Source organism: Emydura macquarii, unplaced genomic scaffold, assembly GCF_026122565.2.
Source record: "Emydura macquarii macquarii isolate MOO-44397 ecotype Brisbane River unplaced genomic scaffold, CSIRO-AGI_Emac_v2 contig_2897, whole genome shotgun sequence".
Lineage (NCBI taxonomy): Eukaryota > Metazoa > Chordata > Testudines > Chelidae > Emydura > Emydura macquarii.
The window spans coordinates 54,235,364-54,259,196 of record NW_027133034.1 but is presented as its reverse complement, the minus strand read 5'-3'; the positions used below and the strand labels follow the sequence as shown (position 1 = coordinate 54,259,196).

General features: G+C 39.8%; 1 protein-coding gene across 2 annotated transcripts in view; it reads right to left on the bottom strand.

Moving 5' to 3' along the window:
- The window catches only part of ADAMTS6 (ADAM metallopeptidase with thrombospondin type 1 motif 6), a 292,975-nt gene that overhangs the window by 132,028 nt on the left and 137,114 nt on the right, over positions 1-23,833 (bottom strand). The window contains exon 11 of one of the 2 annotated variants that reach the window (XM_067568533.1): positions 7,039-7,180. The exons of the other annotated variant lie outside the window; for it this stretch is intronic. Within the exon in view, the coding sequence (XP_067424634.1) occupies positions 7,039-7,180 (142 nt within the window). The remainder of the gene's footprint in view (positions 1-7,038; positions 7,181-23,833) is intronic. 2 annotated transcript variants of the gene reach the window in all.

The following is a 23,833-nucleotide window of genomic DNA, read 5'->3' as shown; positions in this document are numbered from 1 at the left end:
CTTTCCCTCACAATGCACTCTACTCAAGGAAGGAAACAGGAAGCTATGGACCTGAGCAGTAGAAGGCAGAAAATAGGGTTCTTGGGAAGTGTACAGCAGTGAAGGTATGAATATCAGTGCCAACTGACTGCTGTATTAAAATTTCCAGTAACTTTCCATTGATGACAATCAGATTCATACTTCCACTGCCTCATAACAGACTTCCCAAGAACAGCAAAGACACAGCTAAGCCAACCACTACTGGGAAGTCTATTTGGTAGGAAATGTGAGCACTGTCCAATGCCACTGTGATTTGTGTGTGCCCATGGGATCTTTGGTAGGCTGCTGAAAGCAGCAGGAGCACTCCCTAGTGTGAGAATATGTGCTGAAGCTGCTTCATTATAGGGCAACATGAGTGCTTCCTATTGCAGCTTGCATGACTTGAACTTCATTGTGCATATCTGAATGCAAAACAAAATGCAAATAAGAACTGTGACATTTGAGTTTCATGGTATCTTAGCTGACAATTGACTGGAGAGTTTGATTACACATATCAGACCATGACCAAGAAGAGAAAAATCAGTCCGTGCTAAACTACATTATTCGATGTATGGGCAAAACTCTATTCTTAGATGTGCATTGATGGCTCTCACTGATTTCAGTGGAAGCAGGCATTTGCACATGAAACAAAATTTAGCCTCATGTATTCCATTAACGGTGCAGCAGCAAAGGAGGCAACTAGTATACTAAAGAAGGGCTAAGCACTATCCGTAAGTCCGCACTAGCAGTCTATAACTTTACAGATAATAAAATGTACCACAACAAAGTCAACCGTATGCATAAAGTGTTAACCTCTAAAAAACATCTCAGGTTTTAACCACTAGCCTAAGAATCTATGACCCAGTTCTATGACTTGATGCAAACCAGTAATAAAACTATGCATTATTCTGAACCACAAAAACCTAAGTTAAAGTCATGCCTATTTCAAGTATTATTTAAACTAATAAAACAAGAAAATTCAAAGTAAAAGCTGAGATTCCTTCCTGAAATAACCCAGAGCCAGACTTTGACCAGTCATTGTGCAGGTGCTTAAGGGTTTGGGGAGACAGGGCAAGGAGCCATCCCCCCCTTTATTGTCCTTATGCAAAGGTCAGTGACAAACATTCCTGTTGCATTTTCTCAAGGACAAGAAGGCCTTGCATCACCAGTGGTGCTAACACTCAAAGAGAGTGGGGAAGAGCAGGGCCAACCATGGCACTTAACTACATTGCATCAACTTAAAAGGTGTAGAAGTATCCATACTTCACATGAATGTCAGGAAACTATAGGAAGCAGTGTTCCACAGTGCCCCAGAGAACTCCTCTGCACTGCACCAAATAAGGGACAATGCCTTTAGGCATGCACTGACTTCAGGAAGAGCTGTATACATGTATTCTATGGCAGAATTTGGCCCAATGAAAGTCATGAGGCTAATATTCCACATGACTCTGAAAATGTAATCTATGCAGAAAATACACATTTTAAATACATTGTGGCAAGTTTTCCTCTCAGTTTACATAGGTGTACATCTAGAGTAATTCCACGGGACCTCACATTTGCCTCTCTATTGGCATTCCCTGGTACCCTGTGGATATCTCTCCATTATAGATCAGCATGAGAGGAGCTCTGAAGGGTTTATGGAGTGTAAGGGGCAGATCAGGAGGTAGGCAACATCCTGTGTCCTGTCCTCTTATGACTCCAAGATAATCCCAGCAGATATCTAAGCTAAGGAGTCAATGTTCCTCAAAGCAGCATTATCTCCCTGGGTGGGGTTTTCAAACGTGCTCATTGTTAGGCTAACTCTATTGGAGTTTTACCACTGACTTCAATAGGAGAAGTGTTAGGCCAATATTGAACACTTTTGAAAGAAAAAAAAAAAAAAAAACCTTTATGTGCAGCTACTACAAGACAGCCAGAGGGAAACCCAGATAATGGCAGCAAGGCTCCCGCTGAAGCAGTGTTGTCAGCAGGAGGAAGGACAACTGAAGAGAAGGGATATTTTGTTTAGTAGTAGTAGTAGTTATAATAGAATTGGCAGCACTGCTACTACCGAGAGGCCTGCTCACAGGCAGGGCCCCCGTGTATCACACTTTGTACAAACACATAGAAAGACAATTTCACAGAAGTACCTACACTCTGAGGCCCTGATCCTGCAAATACTTGTGAGTATTTGAGTCATAAATGGGATTCCTTAGGTGTTTAAAGTTAAGTATGTGCATAAGTGTCTGAAAGATTAAGACCTAATTTGAGACCAGAAGTAACAAGTAAATATAATAAGAACACAGAGGGAATGGGGTGGGAAAATGAGGGAAACGGTGATAGAAATTATTTATAAAGGCTAGCTACGAGTACAACTAGATGGTTTTCCATATTTTTTTTCTAATAATAAGCAAGATATAAACTTAGAATTTTCAAAGGCAATGAGGACAGTTAGATGTCCAACTCTTATTGGAAATCAATGGGAGTTGGGCACTTAACTCCCTTAAGTCCCTTTGAATATCTCAGCCTAAATATATAAAATAGATCTAAGGCCCTACTTGAATCATGGGATGATTGCCAAAAATTCCAGCTGAGTTGCGGACAAGCCAGGGAAAATCGCAGAAAACTAAAAATGGACTTTATTATTTGCGGTAATAAGGTCCATTATTACTTTTCCACAATTTTCCACTGTCAGCCGCCTGGAGCTGAGAGCAGAGGCTCCCGCTGTTGGCTGCCTGGAGCTGACCATGAGAGCCTAAGGTTGCGAGCAGGGGCTTCTGCTATCAGCACCATGCATGACGGGGCTCCCACTGTCAAAATTGTGGTGAAAGCCTAATATTGCAGGACCTGCAATATCTCAAATTAAGTAGGGCCTTAGCTAGATCTACTGGCTGTCTACCTAGATACTACAGGAAACTTTTTAAGAGGAATCTTGCAGTTTTCCTGCCTTTCTGACTCTCTTCTGTGAGCTTCTCTATTGGAGGATAAGATCTGGGCTATAGTACTGTCTGAGATTTTGACTGCTGAGGAGGTCACAGCTCCAAGTGGTATGGGTGCATTCAATTAACAATGAACAAATTCTATTTTCATATATGCAGTTCTAGTGAAGACAATTTTTTTAGTTTTTATTGAGATAATGAAATTTATATAGATCTAAATGATAGCAGAATCTGTCTCACAGTCTTTAATATTGCAGTGTCTGTCAATATAATTCCAGGATGGATTTAACCTATAAATAAAGTCCTACTTAATTCATGATATTACAGAAATTGCAGATCCTGCAATATTAGGCTTCAACTACAATTTTGACAGCTGGAGCCCCCACTCTCAGGCGCAGGTGGCTGACAGTTGAAAATCATGGAAAAATAATAATGGACCTTATTACTACAAATAATAAGGTCCATTATTTGTTTTCTGCGATTTTCCATGGCTTGTCCACAACACAGTCACAATTTCTGGACAATCATCCCATGATTCAAGTAGGGCCTTAGCTATAAAGCATAACATTTTCCAATTCTGACTTGAAAACTTCTGAAGTTTTTCATAAAAAACTAAAGAGTTCCCTGCCATGGAACAACCAATAGACCCTCAATAGATTATGGTTCAAGTCTTTGCTCTACCTAATTCAGGCCAGGGACTTGAACATAAGCACCCTCACTACCAGCTTATTGGCTACTTTAGGGTAAGTCTCCCACAATCCCTTCTATTGGAACTATTCCACTATGAATAAATAATTAAGTAGTCATTGGAGCAAGGATTTGACTGTCAGTCTCAAACATCCCAGGTGAGTGCACTAACCACTGGGCTATAGTTGGTGTGTCTAGTTCTCTCTGGCCTCATGAATATTTAATTATTTATACAAAGTGGAACACCTCCAACAGGAAAGAGAGAGCGTGATAGAGACTGACTCAGTAGCCTAGTGGCTAGAGCACAGTCCTGGAATTCAGTAAATGGCAGAGTAGGGACATAAACTTGGGTCTCCCATAGTCTGAGTGCTTGAACCACTGAGCAATAGAGTCACTCTCTTTGGACCAATCAATTAATGAATTAGTTATATGAAGTGGAACAGATCCAAAGGACAGTTGAAAGAGACTCACCCCACATTAGCTTGGTGACTAGGGCATTCACCTAGGATGTGGGAGACTGAAGTTTTAGTCTCTAGGTCTCTCATTCTCAGTGAGTCCTAACCCATGGACTATTCTGGGGTGGGGAAATCTCACTCTCGTTTTGACCAGAAATTCCAACCTTGTTCTAAAAAACATTTCCTGATGAAAGTTTTGTCATCAGGAAAATTTGTCAAAATAAAATAAATTCTTGTGAAAAGTTTCGGTTTTGATGAACTGGCATTTTCTAATGAAAAACCATTTCACTAGAAAATTCCCAAGCAGTTCTACGTGGGAGGTTGACAATCTCTCTTCCCATGTCATACAGCCACAGCTGAGATCACTGGAGTCAGTCAAGCTAGAGAGAGGGGTCTACTGGTAGGTAGGTCATTCTCTGTAAAATGTACTTTACTTCAGCATTAGTTCCTCTCTTGGTCACCAGGGTCCAAATGTGTTCACCTAATGGAAACACTGTAATGCCCATCTTTTCCCACAAGTGTTTAGACAGTGGGAGCACTGACTGTTGGAAGGACTGTATTATGTCTGCTGTGGATGAGCTTTTATTTTATGATGTCTAATATTTGTATATTCTTTTATTAGAGTGAGATGAACAAGCTATTTTGATGATTTATTGTGAAAATGAAATTAAGCAGGGCATCCAGAGCATTATTGTTTTTAAATGAAAATATATAAATAAATATTAAGTCTGGCTCTTCCTAGCATTTAGATCCAGGATTCAATCCTGAAAATCTATGCTCAAGTGAGTAGCCCTTTTTCATGGGAGTACTACCAATCTGTTAGCAAATGCCCAGAGAAGACTTTGCTCATCACTTGAAATGTGTATCATTCACATGATAATTGCACTTGCAGATACATTATGGTTATTGTGGATAATGTTTTAAATGTACATTATTTCCCCGATAGGATGTACTAGGACTTTTAAAACAATCTGTTCTGTAAATGTATACAGTTCTGAATCCTGTATTCTGATCCTCTTTAAAAAAAACTGTTTCGTTTCCTTGAGACAATTTTTTAGAACTGTTGCTTGACTCACTGATGTGGTACATTAGATCACATCAGTTCACAGCACTGTTGATGTCACACTAGGATTATTAGTTTGTTTTAAATAGTGTCTTAATTCTTCTACATTTTCAGCTTGTTTCACAGCTACACAGGAGTCTTTCTTAACATAACACATAAAAAAAATTAAGAGAAAGAAAGCAGAAATCATAAAACCAAGATTACATGAATATTCCTTACTTCTATTTGGTTTCATACTTGAGGCAAAGATATTGGTTTAAGAACAGAATACTACTGTACAATATGATCATCAACAATAATGATAATATAGTTTAACAAAGAGACTATGAAAAAGTTAATATACATGTGCATTAGCCAGTTTTTGCACATTATTAACTTTCCAGTTTGATCTAAAATGCAGTATACCTCAAAAAGGCATGGCCCCTATAATGGTTTAAATGTCTGCAAATTTTCATATTCTGAAAGTACAGAGAGAGAGTGTGAGGGGAATTTTAAAAAAGAAAAACGGAGTGTGCCCTAGATGTAGTGAGAGAAAACAGGTCCCTGAAAGCAGAAGGGGTAAGAAGTAAAAGCTTAAAGAGAAACAATAAAGGCCAAAAGAGCTTTGGTGGGAGATCAAAAATGGGAGATCGACCCACCCAGCCAGCTAAATACAACTTTTAAATCCATTGCACTATATGATCGGCCAAAGAGCCAGCCGAAGAATAATATTGACTTATCACTCAAGAGTTATTTAAAACAAACTCCCTCTGTACTTTAGCCCTATTAGAAGTGATTACTGCAAGTGCAATGATTACACTGTTTTATTTGAATTATCTAAACATTTTAATGTCCTTTCATATTTCATAAATGATTCATTTAAAATAGTACTATTGTAAACTACAAAATGAACTTTTTTAGCTTTATTCAGATTTAATCTCAGCTACTGAATCTGATTATCTGATGACTGTCAGTGAAGAAAACATCATTGTAACAGATGTAATCTTGGGCTTCAAGATTTTTTTTAAAGCAATATTTTAAAATACATTGCATAAAATAGGTGTGTGCAAATAGCTATTGCTATATCTACTATGAATTCAATTTGAATTTGGTGGTGGAGAATAAATCTTTCACTCTGACACACTCTCATCAGCAGTTATTTTAGTGTCCTTTTTGGCTATTGAGTTTCACATTACTATTTGCTCCTGCCCAATTATCTTTTTTAAGTGGGAGATCTGAGCAGTTTGTGAAACATCAATGCCAGCAATATTAACTGAAACAGATATTCCTGGCAAAACAAAACAAGTACAAAATTACTGTAAAATGTAGCTTTAAATTAAAAAATGAAAGCCAGCACCACAAACTTCAAATTTCAAGATTTGATATATTGTGGGCCTAATTCTGCTCCACTAGAAGTCAATGGGAGTTTTTCAATTAACTTCAAAGGAAGCAGGACTGACCTCATGACCTATTTTGCCTGCCTTACTTAAAGGACACTTATCCAACTCATTAATACCCAGAGAGACAAGCTTTTGAACTTACACATAGCTCTTCTTCAGGTCAGGCTCTGTGTAAACTTGAAAGCATGTCTTTCTCACCAACAGAAGTTGGTCCAGTAAAAGAAATAACCTCACCCACCTTGTCTCTCTAATATCCTGGGATTGACACAGCTACAACAACACTGCATACATTCATTGTTATCCATATATTTGGGAATACATTATACACAAATGACTCAAGCAAAAGATGCAGCATAAGGATTAAAACTTCTTGCTCTTTATTTACACAGGCGGTATTGCACGGATTACTATAGGAAAACTGTGTAACTCACTATTGCATCTAACTCAATTTTTTGTCATGAAGGAATATATACAAATGACTAAGCAGAACACTCAGCATAAGGATTAAGACTTCTTACCCCATATTTACATTGACGGGATGTTGCTCCATACTGGAAGCGACACTGTTCATCAGCATCATACACCTGACCTGGGGCCACAGCAGGATAAAGAAAGTCACGCTTGGGAGGCTCATTATCAAGGCAAGTACCACGGCCTGAACTGTTCAACATAAAGGACCAAAGGAATTAGGAACTCTATTGACTGTTAATCACAGTTATGATATCATGTATTTAGTTCTTAGTTTTAACAGCATTGGGTGTGTGAAACAGATAAAGTTGCAAATAAACAAACAGTGAAATGGTACACCCATGGTGAAAAATTATAATTAGGAGGGAATTAAGTGATCAGAATAATTTCTCATGAGTTAATATTAATTAACAAAAATACTCATTTTAGACAATTAAATTGATTTAATGTTATCTTTAAAATTTTTAAAATAATTTCTGAGCCACACAAGACTGATTTTCATTTCTATTCTAAGCCTCCTATCTGTTCTCATTGAAAACATAACCACCTCTGGTTTTAGAATTAAAAACAAAAAATGAAATAAATAAAAGAAATGTAGTATAACCCTTCAGGACTAGGCACTGATCCTACAAACAGTTAAGCACTTTTGCAACTTTATGTATGTGAATACTCCACTGTCTTCCATGAATATTCAAGGCCTGGTCTACTGTAAAAAGATAGGTTGACCCAGCTACATCACTGAGGGGTGTGAAAATTCACACTCCTGAGCAACATAGTTAAGATGACCTAACACCTGGTGTAGATAGTGCTGTTGACAGAAAAATTCTTCCATCAACCTAGATATCATCTCTCGGGGATATGGATTACTTATGCCAACAGAACTCCTCCCATCGGTGTAGGTAGTGTCTACACTGAAGTGCTGCAGCAGTGCCGCTGTATCGTTTCAAGTGTAGATAAGCCCCAAGTGTGTAAAGCTATGCTTAAGTGTTTGAAGGATTGAGTCCTTAATCTATATTCTTCCATCTGGGCAAAGAAATAGATACTGTATTACTATAGTAAAAATTGTCTACGGTTTTTAAATATGCCGATAAAAAGTGAGGAGAATGACAAAACACGTATGGAGCCAAAGGTCTCTGTTCTAATGCATTAATAGTGTTGAGTCTTACAAATTTCACGTTTCACATGAGGGTCATCATTCTTGAAAAAGTTAACATTCTCTTCTTTATAATCACTGGTTTGTTTTTTTTTAAGTATGCCCATATTCAAAAATATTATTTTAATGCAGTGGAACAAATAACACAAAGAAAGCTAAAAGTCAGACAGAGTTCCTTTGTTTAGAAAGCTTTATAATTTGCTGAATATGATTGTTCAGTTTTATTTCGTTAGTGTGCATAAAATAGGACAGATGCTTTTTTACTTTAATTTCACATGTGAATAAATTAGGATTTTTAAAGAATTCCTATACAAACATTTAGAAAAAATTTCTAACATTCCTGTAAATTTTGTCAATACTTTTGTTTTGTGGGTTTTTCCCCCAAAATCTTTTCCATGCACCTTGCCAAAGGAAAATAATTTCACAACTGAACATTCTACAACTGTTATTTTGTACAACTCAAATTTTCATTACTTTTTATTTGGAGATAAAGAAGAGAAAAACACCCTTTAATAATGCATTGTATAGTCTTAATTTTTAACCCTAATTAATTCATTTTTTCTAAATATTTCAACAAAACCACTGAAGGAAAAACACTAACCAATAAAAATGGCAAGTACGAATGACAGCATCGAACATGTAAACACACGAGTAACTTGATGCAGTTACTAACACCAATGATTTAAATGGATCTTCAAAACACCAAATGCAAATGATTCAGAGACAAAAGCCAGAGTTCTTTCTTCTTTAACCCAGTTTTTAGTATAAACTTTTCTTTTCTTAACATAGCAGCAGTTGAGGAGACTGATCTTACATTTCCTGTGCACCCAAATATTTGCACTGATCGTTTTGGGTGTGGAAAGAACACAGCACAATATTTTAAATAGGGCAGAAACATCAACTACTGCCTGCTTCTACACTTCTTGTTCAGACAAACTTCAAATGGAAATTTTGCTTAACTAAGCAGTGAGTGATTGTGCATCTAACATCTGCTCTAGCTTCTATTGCAGACAATGGAGAAATTTTCACTGGTTTCAGTGGTGCAGCACTGGGTCTTTAAGCCCTGATGCTGCAAGCTGATGTGAATGGACAGACCCCTGCAAAGCCCCATTGACTTCAGTGGAGCTCTGTGTGTGCATCAGGGTCTGCCATACATATTAGTTTACAGAATCAGTCCTGAATCTATAACACTACTTTTCTCCACCACCCTGCATCCATCCCCCCAAAAACTTAATCACAGGAAGATGTATAGATCATTCATGTTAATTTAAAATCATATAAGTTTAAGTCCCTCAAGAAAATTCAGAGGCTTGCCTCTTTTGCTCTAATGATAGCACCCTGATTATAATAAAGTCCAATTAGATATAGCAAAAAGAAAGCAAAGAGAATGATTAGAAAGCAGTCATTCACTTAAAGGGGCTAGATTACATCACCATTACCCAGACTGAATAATTTAGGTTTCTCTCTTTCATTCTACTCCAGAACTATTTTTTTTCAAAATACTTGGATGATTGATGCATTCTGCAAACTTAGTATAGAAACCTGATACTCTGTATTTTATAAATTAAGAAAGTTTGGAACAGAATTACCATGAGTTATGAAAAATAGAACCAAGCTACTAGGGACTCCCCTCCAGCCGCTGAAGATCCTGGGGAGGCTATGCCATAAAAAAAAAAAAATGAATACAGATTGAGGCTGTATTAAAATTTTCTAGAAAATTCCTATGGGGCCAGGAGAGCTATAATAAATATGTCTCCCTCTTGATCCTCCCAACATCTCAATCTCTAGTCCATCCTCCAGTGCAGATCCTAGACAACACAGAGATCAAACAGATTCTGAGGGAATGTTATGGAGGTACCTGACCCCACTTCTGCATGGAGGTCCCTCTCCAAGCATAGATCTAGTAGGTGTAATCTGAGCCAATGGTTAAAAACCAAACCATAGAAATAAAGAAGATGATGATGAAGAAACTGACAAGGCAAATGGGAAGGACAAAGGTGCCCCAATTCCCACATCCCTGCAACTGAAGTAAATGTATTGTGTGGGATATATCTTGTGTTTTCTGTTTTTAACCAATTATCCCAGTTAGGTGCCCCAGATAAAGCTGAGCAAACATCCACAATATCCTTGACAGTATGTGAAGGGAGGAGGAGGAGAATTCTCTCTGTGCCACAAATATGGTGATAAGTTTAAAACTAGAATGTGATCCAGAATCACGATACTATTAGAGTTCAATCAGTGTCCCTTTCTTTAACGTTAGGTGGGTTCCACCAGTGTATCTGGGAGACTTCTGGGCCTGCGTCTGATTGCATATTAAGGGTAGGTCTACACTGCAATTAAACACCTGTGGCTGGCCTGTGTCAGTTGACTCGGGCTCACGGGGCTTGGGCTATGGGCCCAAACATCTATACCACAATTAAACAGCTCCATAAGTAAGTAAGTAAGTCAAGAGTAACTCCACTGAAATTAGTGTAGCTACAACCGTGTAAAATTGGTACGAGATCAGAGTAAGGCACTCTGTGCCATACTTTTAACCTAAACTTAGTTTTTTATTTTAATATTTCAGGAGAGTCTATAAATTCCTATTACTGCTTAGATTTAATATACTCTTACAAAAGATATTGTAGCATCCTCTTCTCTGAACTTCACAGACTTAAGCTCTCATGTTTATCATCAGAGCAAAGAGCTGCTATAGCTTTGATCAATTTAATGGCATATGGGAGGACCAACTTTAAAATTTGTACATAGCTATGGCCTTGCTTCTGCAATAGTGAGAACCACTGCACCGCTGCGGATGCCATTATAGCATGGGGCTGTTTGAGCTAGAGTGCTAAAAACTAGATGCAGCACATATTAGCTCCCTTCAGTACTCGCATCACAGTCCTAATCCCCAGAGATCTCAGCAGCACACCCAAAACCCAACTGTGAGATGGCATATCAGCTCAATGGCACCTCCCTTTGGCCAGATGTGTCACAGCCCCTGGCACTCATGTAGTCCAGCCACGAGGCTATCGGGGGAAGGGAAGGCAGGTCAATTCACTTTTAGTGATCCAGGGTCTGAGGAGCTTCCTCCACTCCCCCATCCTTCAGGAGTTGGTAGGGGAGCCCAGTCCTACCCACTCCACTGAGTTCCAGCTCAGGGCCCTCAAGTTAAATAAACAGGATCAGAGGGGTTCCAATCCTGTCAGAGCCCTGAGCTCCCTCCTACTTTCCCCTTGGGTCTCTGCAGTTTCTCTAGTCTTCTGGACAGATTGTCCCCTTCCTGGGGCACTGTTTCTGGGCAGTTTTCTGGTAGCTTGCAGCCAGAGACTTCTTCCTCCAGACTAACTCCTTTCTGGTAGCTGTCCCACCCCACCCCCACTGCTTCCCAGCTCTTTTATCTGCCCAGCTGAGGAGGAACTTCCTATCAGCAGTGGCTAGCAGGGTCTGTTTTAACCCTTTAGTCACCGGGGTAGCACAGGGTATACACACACCGTGACACCAACATATCACCCTTCAGTCTTGGAGGAAAATCTGCTCTCAGACAAAACAGCATATTAACACTGACAATAGGTTTTAAACTTTACAAAATTGGCACATTTTTATAATACTTAACTATATGGAATACACAGCATATATAGATATATTCAGTCATAATATTACAGTATATTGATAATATACATATATGTACCTGTTGTAAAATATAAATATGTATAATCTCTTCTGGTGAATTATTTTAAATATTTTCTTAATAACATACTGATAATTTATAATACCTTGTATATATATATTTATTTCACGTTTACATATATCAATAGCATATATAAATAACTCATTTATATGCACACATAAAATATGGGATAAATCCTGAATCCTTTCTCTGTACTTTTTCAGTCCATAGTTTACCTGAGTAAGGACTAAGGCTTAGTAAAGACTAAGGCCATCTCTACACTTACAAGCTTACAACAGCACAGCTATACCGATACAGATCTGCCACTGTAAGAGCACTCGTGTTCCCGCATTATGCTGACAGCAGAGAGAGCTCTCCCGTTGACATAATAAAACCAGCTCCATGAGCAGAGAAAGCTCCGTCAGCGGGAGAGAGTCTCCCACCAAGATACCACTGTGCAAATGAGTGCTCATGCCAGCAAAATGTATGTTGCTTAGGCTGTGTGTTTTTTCATAACCCTGAGCGACAAAAGTTTTGCCAACATAAGTGCTAGAGTAGACATGGCCTGAAGCTACGTCTACCCTTAAAAAGCTACAGTAGCACAGCTGCACCACTGCAGTTATGCCACTGTAGCGCTTCAATGTAGACACCTACGAGAGTGATGGAAGAGGTTCTCCCATTACTGTAGGTAATCCACCTTCCCAAGAGTCGCTAGCTGGGTCAACAGAAGAATTCTTCCATCGATCTAGCACTGTCTACATTGAGGGTTAGGTCATCTTAACTATATCTCTCAGGGGTGCAGGTTTTTCACACCCCTGAGAGACAGGCCTATGCCGATATAACTTTTCAGTGTAATCCAACATATACCTTTTCAGTGTAATCCAACCCTAAAACACATCCTTACATATATTTACACATTTGCTTAACTTTTCCCTCAGGAATACTCTAATGGAATTACTCATGTGCATAAAGTTAAACACTTGCATAAATATTTGCAGAATCAGGGCCTAAAATTATGGTCTGCAGGATTTGGTCCAGTATGTCTAAATTTAACATGGACTTTAATTGGATCACTGAATCAAATCCTCCTAAACTTTAGGGAAGTTTAGATCTAGATATGAATTAGGACTGTCTCTAGTGTAAATACAGTAGTCTTTAAGATTATCTATTTCACTTTGGATATAAATATTCTCATGTCATTAGTACATTCTGCCATGCTACAGGCACAGCCCAGCTCTAGGTCACTGATAAACAAAATGAAAAGCAATGATCATATTTCCTTTCCACTGGATCTGATTCTAAAATCCCTCACCCATGACAGTGGTCCTTAGAGTGATTACTCCCATTGATTTTGAATGGGAATATAGTACTAACATGAATAAGGACAACCCACAAGAGTTAGGATATGTAGGATTGGGTCCTAAACGCTTTCTCCCAACTGTGACACTTTCATTTTTTCCATTGACTTCCACTGAGCTGATTTGTTGTCCAGTTTATAAACCTGCATTCTAGTTTACCTGTGTTGGCTCGGCAGTGCTAACAAGAGAAAATGGTTAGCAATCTTATTTTGGTTACCAATGTAAGCAGTTAGGACTCTAAATAGACATAGAGATTGAGTAAGAAGATGCCATTTGTATAGATACTTTTCAGAGTACAACCATATTTAAAATCTAAGACAAAAGTCATTATAGTCATTTTCTCTGTAAATAACCTAGATTTCCGCACAAGAAAAAAAATCAGTTTGGTCTGGTAAATTTTTTTATGGGCGGGAAGTAAAGCCATGTTTGTTCCAGTTTCTAAATGTGTGCCTTAATCCTCTCTCACTCTCCAACTTCTATTTATTTTTTTTTAGACTTTTATCTAGGATTGACATTATAGTAGATAACCTAGCCTACATTTGCTCTTGTTTCATGTCCAGGACCCTCCTTTTGATTTTCAGTGGTCCTGTAGTAATGCTCAGTTCTGCTTTCCTTCAATATAATTAATAAATAATTTGCTATTTCCCCCCACTGTTTTCAGCTATATGATGTCTATAAAGGGCCAGTGTGCAGGGAACATATTTTTTTTCTTTCGTATATCTGGTTCAGGAGCAATATTAGGAAAAGTTTGCTGTTCCCAAAAGCATTGGTATTGGTCAACAAACATATTCCCGGCCCTGAAAAGTTGTGAGATAGACTGGAAAGCATGGGATCAATCTGTTGTGTGATGGGGCATCTCTCCCACTCTGTCAAGGAAGGGGTTAATATAGTCTTTGGGAGGCTGTGCAGGAAACAGCTAACAGGAGGGGGGCTGCAAGGAGCAGCTAATCAGGGCCCAGCAGGCCCACGTAAAAAGTGCCGCAGGGCAGAGCAGGGTCAGTTACTCCTGGGAGTCCAAGGAGGGAGGACTGGGTGTCTTGCAGGTGGAAGGAAGCCAGCACCCTGGACAGAGCAGTGCTGGGCAGGAACAGGGGAGTGAGAGGAAGCTCCTGGCTGGCTGCTGGGACTGCCATGCTGAGGCCTTGAGGCGAGGGTGAAAAAGGTGCTAGGGCCACTGAGGAAGTGGCTTGACAGTTGACTGCAGTCACCACTGGGGAAGTGGCCAGACTCTAGAACTGAGATATCTCTCCTCAGGAAGAAGGAACACATGGACAGTGACATGGCTGGAGGGTCGAGTCATGAAGAGGATGCTGCAGTACTTGGACTGAGGCAGCGCTGCAGGCAATGATGATGACAGGCGAAGCACCATCAGGAAAGGGTGCACCAGCTAGCAGAACTAATTCCTGTGGTGGCCAGCAGAAGGCGCCAATGTGGTAAGTCCCATCATAGTTGCTAAATATTAACTTTACAACATTTTTCAATAATCCACAAAATTTAAAATTAGTAGGAATTAGACAGTTCAGGATTTTGCCCTTTAACTTTTATTTAAAGATTGTGGAACTGTTGAGAGGTTTCATAAGTTAACATTCAATAACGTAAGAAAATGTTAAAAAAATATATTAGGTGATTCATGCATTAAAATCATCTTATTGCAATTACAATCTTGTTTTTTTCCCCTTTATTTGAATTCTGTTATAATTATAATGGTTAATATCTTAAAACCTGATAATGTTGGGAAATTTTATTACTATATTCTGTTCAAAAGTTGGAATTTATAGTTGCTCTAAGACGGTATAAATAATTTATTTGTGACCCCAGGGGCTTTTAAGATCGCATCAAGTATAAACACCTTGAAACTTATGCAAGAAGAGAGCGAAAGAAGGCAAGATGGTAATTAGAAAGATGTGATTGTAAGGTCTGACACCTTGTATCTCCAGGGTCCCCATTCATTATGAAATACATCATTCTTTTCCAGCCTTGGTGGTACATAAGATATCAGACCTTAAATTTGTCACTGTTTCTTAAAAGAGAGACGTGCTTTTTGGCATAAGTCCAGGAACTTCAGACAACTGAAATTTCCAATCCTTAATATGCATTTAATTTGGGATTGATAGATATTTTGATATAGATCTCCAGCATCTGAGGCATTTCAGCAGTTCTATTCTATTCTGCCCTCAACATGAGGGGGTTTATTTATTTATTTTATTTTGTGTCAGCTGTGCTATGTGTGTTTGTTAATGAAGACCAGGCTAAAGAAGTGTACTTACACTTGGAATAGAACTTAACTGAAATGGAGCTTTGAGTGGTTCATGAAGTCCCAGGAATTGTTGAACATACTTTAATTTTACTCAATAGTCTCCAACAGTTAAAAATGCATAAAAAACAGGCCTAATTCATTTTCAGCTACCCTCCAACATCTTGCAAGTTAACCCAAAATCATCAGAGCCATCATGCCATTTTTTTTTTTTAAATAATAGATGAACAGGTAGACAGAGTACACTACATGCAAAGTCAACATCAGAAAACAGATAATAAGGCTATTACAGAAATTGCTTCTTTATTATTTATACTGGAATGGCTTCTATGGAAATCACCTACTGAATCAGAGTTTAAGAAATCTTAAAAAATTGGCGGTTGGGGGAGTTTAACTACCAAGATATTTTGCATCAGAAAGAAGCTCCTAAATGAAACAAAAGACAAATTATTATCCAAAATGTAGAACAATAGGGTGGCTTGGAAACAGCAACAATAAGCTACTTAAGAGCATGACTTCCTGAAATATCATATCCACATACTATGGCAAAGTGAAAAATCAGGGGTTTGAATCCACTAGGTTGAGAGCCTCTTAAACATATTGGCTTCTAAGGTAGCTGAGGGCACTTAGCACCTTGCAGGTTCAGATCCATAATAAATAAAGATCCAATAGAAGGCATTATTAAAATCCACTAATGTGGAAGAAGGGGAAATTTTACTTACCTGTTAATTCTTTCTTTGAGATGTTCTATAGAGACAGAACACTAAGACTATGATGATGTCATACCCTCCATAATAAGGGTCTAGCCACATCAGCCTTCAGTTGAATATTTCTAAAGTAGTTCCAAAGAAAAAAATTAGGCTAACACTATTCAATAACCACTAACAGATAACTTAAACTGTAGCAATCTGAGTACTGGTTGATGACTCTGCCCTGAAACTCTCAGCAATGAGATAGACACCCAAATTTTGCATGATGGGGGCCTGGACTGATAAAGAAGCTCTCAAAAAAAGAAAATTAGCAGCTAAGAAAATTTCCACATTCTCTCTGATATTCCATACCAGTCCAGATATTGAAATCTCCCAAAGCAATTAATTTTTGTGGGATTATCATTCACTTTTGCCTGCAACACCTTCCTGAAAAGACCACAACTGTAAGCTTTTTCTGTACTGTTTGACAAAGATGTGGGCAGAAACCCAGGAGAAAAATTTGCAGCTCCCTGTTAAAGAAGTTCCCACTTTCTGCCTATGGAGATTCTAGTAAACAGTAATTGTGACCTTAAAAGATTTGGTATTTTCTTTACTGATGTCACATAATCCTTAATCCATCTACAAATGGTAGATTTGGAGGCCACTTGACCTTTAAATCTTGGTGTAGGATGAAAGATCTTTCAGATTTTGGCCAAAACTGCCATCCTTTCTAAGCAAATCTATAGGGCCCTATGGACATCCAACTAATGCACTCTTCCCTCCTTAAGCATCTTGGTGTTGGGGCTGAAAGTTGGTAGGATGGATTCCCCCTGTTCAGGTGAAAGGCCAACACATGTTGGGCTTGAATTACAGCAGGGCACCCAACACGCCCTTATTCTGGTGAAAAATGATATACTACTGCTTGAAGATAAGGCCTTGCTCTCCTACTCTTTTTGCTCAACATATACTGCTACTAAAGATAAGAACAGTATTTAAGAATATTAGTTATAGGGAAATCTTTATCCAATGTTCAAAAGAGAGGAACCATGATAACATTCACCACCAGTTTCAAATTCCATTCAGAAATCAGGGGATAAACTACCAATCTTACCTTATCTGCTGTCTTCAGAAACCTGGACATAATACTTGGGTGGTGGCCTATTGAGACTATGTGCATTAAACCTCTGAATGCCACAACAGTTAATGGAATGTAACTTAAACTCTAATGAAATTGGCACTCATGCCAAAGACTAGACCAGCTTGCAGGAAATTCGCTTATGACTGGTACCATGGTTTTGAATGGCACCTCCCTCACTTTGTCCCATAAGATTCACCAAACCCTAGAGCATGCCTTTGAAGCTGATTTCTTCCTTGACTGCAGAGATCACACTTTGTGAAGAAACTGCAGAATTAACAGAAGCCAGTGAGGGTGTGATGAGTGGGGGAGGGGAGAACATACACATGTTCACCAGTTCCAGATATCACAGGTTTCTCAGCCAGTTTGGGGCTATGAATGTGAAGACTTCTCTGGATCTGGCAATCTCCTATATGACTCTAAGCCAGAGATCCCCAAACTGTGGGGCGCACCCCCCCCCAAGGGGGCACAAAAGAATTTTATGGGGTGTGTGGCGGGCCTGGGCTAGCCCCCAGTGGGATGGGGAGAAAGTGCCACCCAGCCCCACTCTGCCCCCATCTCCACTCCAGCCCAGTCTCCGGCTGCAGCCCCAGTCTCAGCTCCTAGCACCACTTCTGGCCATGTCCTGTGCCCGCTCCCCGCAACCCACTCCTGCCCAGCCCCATTCACGTCCCTGCGGCCCTGGCCCCATAGCTGCCACTCCAGCCCCTACCCCTACCCCGGCCCCAGCCACAGCTCAGGCTATGGCTACTGGCCACAGCTCCTGATTCTGGCTCCTATGGTGTTGTGGACCAGGTAACAGGGGGGGGTGCAACCCCAAAAGTTTGTGGACCACTTTTCTAAGCAGAATGGGAAGGGGGAAAAGGTGCAGTAGATTGACAGTCTAGGGAGTTAATAGGGCATTTGTTTTGCTCCTACTTCTTTGTACCCTTCCTCACATTTCACACAGACAGGCAAAGACCTAGAGTGAGGATGGTTAGCTCATATTTTCCTTGAATCAGCTGCTATTTAATTCATGCAGTAATTTGTGTTATTTATTTTTCTTAGTGTGGAGCGATGATAGAATGGCAAGGCTCTTTTCAGGCGAAGTTATCTATAGGTCTGCTTCCCTGGAAATTCATTGACTTTTTGTGCCTCCTTGGTGATTGATGCACTTCATAATTATGGCTTTGTGTAACTGAACTTTTATTGCTGAGATTTTTTTAGCTTTTCTTGGAAGTACAGCAAAGCAAGCCTCACCACCTAGTTCTGCAGCATGTTTATAGACCTCTTTCTTTTGACCATTGACCACTTGACATGGATCACTCTCTTTCCCCAGGCATCCATAATCAAAATTTCCTCCTCACTAGAGAGTCCAGAGGACATCCTTCTTGAGGTTTTCCTCTGCTAGACATCACCCAAGCAAGATCCGGACAACCTGTGGAATATTAAAAGGTTTGAGGGAATCTGCCTACTTCATTTCAGTGCAAGAGGAAGATGTGCTGAAGAAAGTACAGGTAAAAGTATACATAGAGCACAACTCCCAGATTCATTGCCAGCAACCCAAAAACCTTCAAGCAATTCCACAGTGTAGTCCATGACTTGGCTCTACATCTTGGATATTGTTTCCTGCATAAGAAATATCTACATAAGATGCTGTTGAATGTTGCTCCCAGGTACAATGGCTCTTGTGTGGGATTGAAAGAACACTTCTTTTTTTTTAATCACTAATCCATGACTTTCTGGGTAACCACTGAACAACAACTGGAATGAAGCTTCTGATACAACTTGTCCAGATACACATATGACCTTTCTTCTGAGGGCCACAGTGGAGGACTTGGTATTGAAGTTGATGGTTCAGGACAGCAAATCACAGATACATCTTCTAATTAGACTGCAGGATCAGCACATATGGCACATATTCTGGAAATTCATGAAGTGTAGGAGTATGTTTAGGCTCACTCCTTAAATAACTGTCTATAATGACATCATCCTGAAATTCAAGATCCTGAGGAAGATGATAACTCTTTTCAAGAGAAGGACTGGATGCCGATTTCACTGTAGTCAATGAAATAGATGGAATAGACTTTTGGGACCTTCTGATTTCTTCAGGATAAGGTGATGGCCTATATGTGTAGGAGATGATTTATGGTATCCTGAGCACTTTGTTGATTGGCCTATGTGGCCCAGGCAATAGAATAAAGCAGTTGCCAGAAGATTTCACATTGAACTCAACTGCATGTCCATGTGTGATCCAGGACTCATTGATATGTTGTTGCTTGGGCCCAGATCTGAAAGAGGCTCTTCAGCCTTCCCCTGATTCTGGTACTCTGCACTCAGACCCTTGATTCTCAGGTTGTTTAAAATTTGAAGGAATTCTTCTTTGCTAATGAAAGGAGCTAATTCAGTTAAATCTGCCTTCCCATTGAACTGGTTTTGCTCCCTATGTGATAAGTTTCTAGTGCCCCTCTAGATATGCTCCTGTTGCAATCCTAGGGGCCTCCCTTGGAATCTGGGCCTCTCTTGGAATAGACTTTTGTGTTTTGCTATGGCTAAGGACTGTTGATTTGGCTTCCCTGAAAAGAAATCTCCCTGTGAAACTGGATTTCTTTGAGATGTGTTGTCCATATACATATTACATTTTCAGTGAGCATGTGCACAATGTGCTTGAGATTGGAATCGTTTGGAAAGCAGTGTCCATTATGGTTGGATATGCACACTGAGTGTCCTTGTTCTCAACATCAAGGACATAAAGAATAGAGTGAGCCAACTGCCACTTGGTTCCTTTTCCACCATGGAATCTGAGGATACAGGACTCCAAAGCACAGGAGAAGCAGGATGGGTAGTGGAATTGTGGAATGTGTATATGAACAATACATCTTAAAGAACTCCAGTTACTGTACAGGCAAGTAACTTTTCTCCTTCAAGAGATTTACCCATATACATATTGCATTTATGGTGACTTGCAAGCAGTGGATCAATGCAGTGGAGGTGAGAGCTCAATCTAGGAGAGCAGATATTGGAATATAGGCTTTCCAAAAATAGCATCTGATCCAGAAGACTCAGTGACAGAATAGTGCTTTGTGAATGTGTGTGCAGATTCCTGCTGACACCAAAAGGAAAATCTTGTCCAATTTGCCAAGTAGATTTCTCATAAAAAAATTTCTGCTATGTATTAATATATTTTGTACAGATGTGGAACAAGATTTTTCTAGGTCTGAAATCTGTCCAGTAGACCGGCTTTGAGATGGAGAGCTGTGTCAGCAGCTCTGGAACAGAAGTAACTTCTTTGGCTGACAGACTGAAAGATTCAGCATGTTAGGGAACCAAAATTGTCTTGGCCATGCTGATGCAATTAATACAGTCTTGGCTGAGTTCTATTTGATCTTCTGCAAGACCCTTGGGATCAACAGAATTGGTAGGTATGCATACATTAGGATCCTTGACTACAAAATCAGAAAGGCATCTGAGAGGAAGCCTGGGCTGAAACCCCCTCTTAAACAGAAGGCCTGAAACTTCTTGTTATGTATTGCAAACAGGTCTACCCAAAGATGGCCCCTATCTGACAAGATGTCATGAATGATCAAGTCTTTGATCTCTTATTTATGATTTGAGAAGTGTCTGTTCAGTTTCTCTACCAAGCTGTTCTGCAGAACTGCTTAGTGCACAACCGTAAGGACGATTCAATGTCCGATACACCAATTCCATTGCTTGACTACCTCTGGGCATGATGGGAAAAATCTTACCCCTCCGTATTTTTTTCTATAAAACATGGTTGTATTGTCAGTCATTATTAGGATGGATTGATCTTCAGTGTGAGGTTTGAATGTTTCAGAAACTCTGAAAACCAGTGTCTGAGATTCAATAAGTTTATGTGCATTTGTGCTTCCCACAGAATCCAGAGGCCTTGATACATATGTTCCATAGGTAATCCCCAACCCAATAATGAAGCATCTGTTACTGTAGTCCTGGATGGCAGTGGTACTCCTTTGCACACTTTCCTGAGCTACTTCCACCACTCCAGGGAGAACAGAACTAGTGGAGGCACAGAGACATATTCAACTGATATGTGGTGTGACCCTAAATCAACCTTAAAAAGCCCTGCCTGCACCAGTAGTCTGGCATGTGTTGTTAAAAGGTGCATGAAGCCATGTGCTCGAGAAGACCAAACTACACCTTTATTGTGGAGTTTGGGTTTTACTCTATGTGAGATATTAAGGCAGACATGTTCTCAAACCTGTCTTAGGGTAATTACCCTGCGGGATGTAAGTGTAACTTGAGACTTCTTCAGGGTCTGAAGGACATTGTCCATTCTGGAACTGAATAAGTCTGGTCCTTAAAAAGGCAAGCCCTCCACAGAAGACTGAATCTCCTGTGGAAAACAAGACCTCTGAAGAAATGAGGTTCTCCTCACTACTACGGCCTCGCCATTGATCTTGAGGATGTAAATAAAAGAATTCAGCCCCTGTGAAGGGACATGGTATTTTTTATCTGCTTTCTAGAGCATCGGGACTGCTGTAGCAGGAAACTGCCACAGAATTCATGCAGAATCCATTACAGCCTCATTAAATAGGATGGTTATTCTCCCAGCAGCAGAGGACTGAAGAATGTCACTTTATGTGTGGGTTCCTGCACCTCTTGAGTAGATCCTGAAACCCTTGAGAATCAACCCACTGTGATGTGCTAGGCATGACTAATGCCTCATCTGGATAAAACAAGGAAATAACCATAGGGCCCACTACATCTGCAGAATGAGATGGATTCTTCTCACTTGGTTCCTCAGGTTGAGCAGATGGATGAAAGGTTGCACAGAGCAGGCTGAGGTTCCAGCCCCAAAGTTTCCCTAAGGTTTCCAATACAGCCACACAGGTATGTTGAGATAAATTCCAGGTAGCCATGGAGAAGGAAATCATGATCCATGTCCAGAATAATGGACTCCATAGGTTCTATTACAGGAGGAATCTCTAGAGTCCTATGTGATCCATATAAGACAGGAAGAGACAGGCTTGGAAAGTACATATGACAATCCCTCACACTGCCCTCAGATGCTGATGAAAAAGAGCAATCTCTGTCTAAAAGTGGAGCAGAGGAAACAGGTGTAAAGGGTTGAGCCTGAGGTACTTGGTACCATAGACAAAGATGGACCTGGTGTCAAACTGTCCAGCAATGGATCAAAAGAGCATGAGTACCAATCTCAGGCAGACTGTTAAGAACCAGGGCACAAACCCCAAATTGGTGGTGAGCTCTATACTTAGATTTCACCAACCAATTATCAAGTGTAAACTTCCCATGCACTATAACAGCTTTAATATGGAGTCAAAGACAGTCCCCTTGGGTACTCTGATTTGTCTTGCCACCCAGGTAAGCTTACATTTGTGACAAATGGTCCCTTTCATCAAGTATCACAGCATTATTCATGTTAGTTCCAGTCCCAAAGGACCAGTCACTTACCCCAGGTCAACTGCACTTTAGATATCACACCAATGATAATGTTTGCAGCCAATCCTATAATAAACTATATAAAGATTTATTGTATAGGAAAAGGAAACAAAAGTTATTTACCAGGTTAAAGCAGGTAAACACATACACAAATGAGTTATAGTCTTAAATTTCCAAAGTAATAGAAGCTTCTATGATAAGCAAGCTCTATATATCCTTTAGGGCAAACCCAGGCTAAGCCCTGGGATCTTTTGCTTATGCCTAGTAATCCTTGGCCCACCAGAGTCCAAGCAGCAAAAAGAGAGAGTTCCTCCTTGTTAGGGATTTTTATTCATTTCTCCGCTTCTACTTTGAGCTGCAAACTCAGCTGATGGGAGGAATTCTCTTGCAACTCTCATCTTCATTGGGTGGGAGGAAAATAAACAACAAAATATTTTGTCCTCTTTAATGTTCCACTATAATCCATCTGGTGTCGATGTGCCTTTCTTCTCGGCCAAGACATAAAACATTCTGTTGGAGATTAGCATTTTAAACTAGCTAATGTCTCTCTGCTGCCTGGTGATTTACACAGGTACAGAGGCTTTAAATTCCAATACTCAAATATCTCATAATATGCAATACAGATGTTATAAGTGACATGAATGCATGCAGCAATTTGCAAGCATTCCATAAAGTCTAAAATACTAAACACGTTTATATAATTCTAATACCTATTTTAATGATACTAACACAGAGATGAGTCTGACTGATTTCAACTATATAACTGTCAGTATTCAACTGAGGCATGGGGATCTTGGCCTGAGCTGGCGCCTCATCTGCCAGCATCACACCTGCTAACATAGATGCTAGAGTTGAAGAAAACAATGTGGACTCAGGCTCTTGCAACACCCTGGTACCAGGCATGCTGTTAGTGCTGTGCAATGTGGTTGTGGTTTGTTTGAATACTGTGTTTGAATTGTAGGCTGTCACTTTGATTTGTAAGGGGTTTCCAGATCCTGATTGCAGGATAGGTAGGAAAGTGTGTGATCTGAGTCAGTCAGCAGACAGCTAGTCTAGAGTTAAGTAGGGTGAGCTGTGCCTCCCTGTTTTAGGGAGCAGCCTGCTTTGTCTGTCTCTGTTTTTAGGTTTTGTGTGTTATCATTTTGAATTCTAAGAAATAAAGTAGTATTACACTGCAACCTTCCAGCAA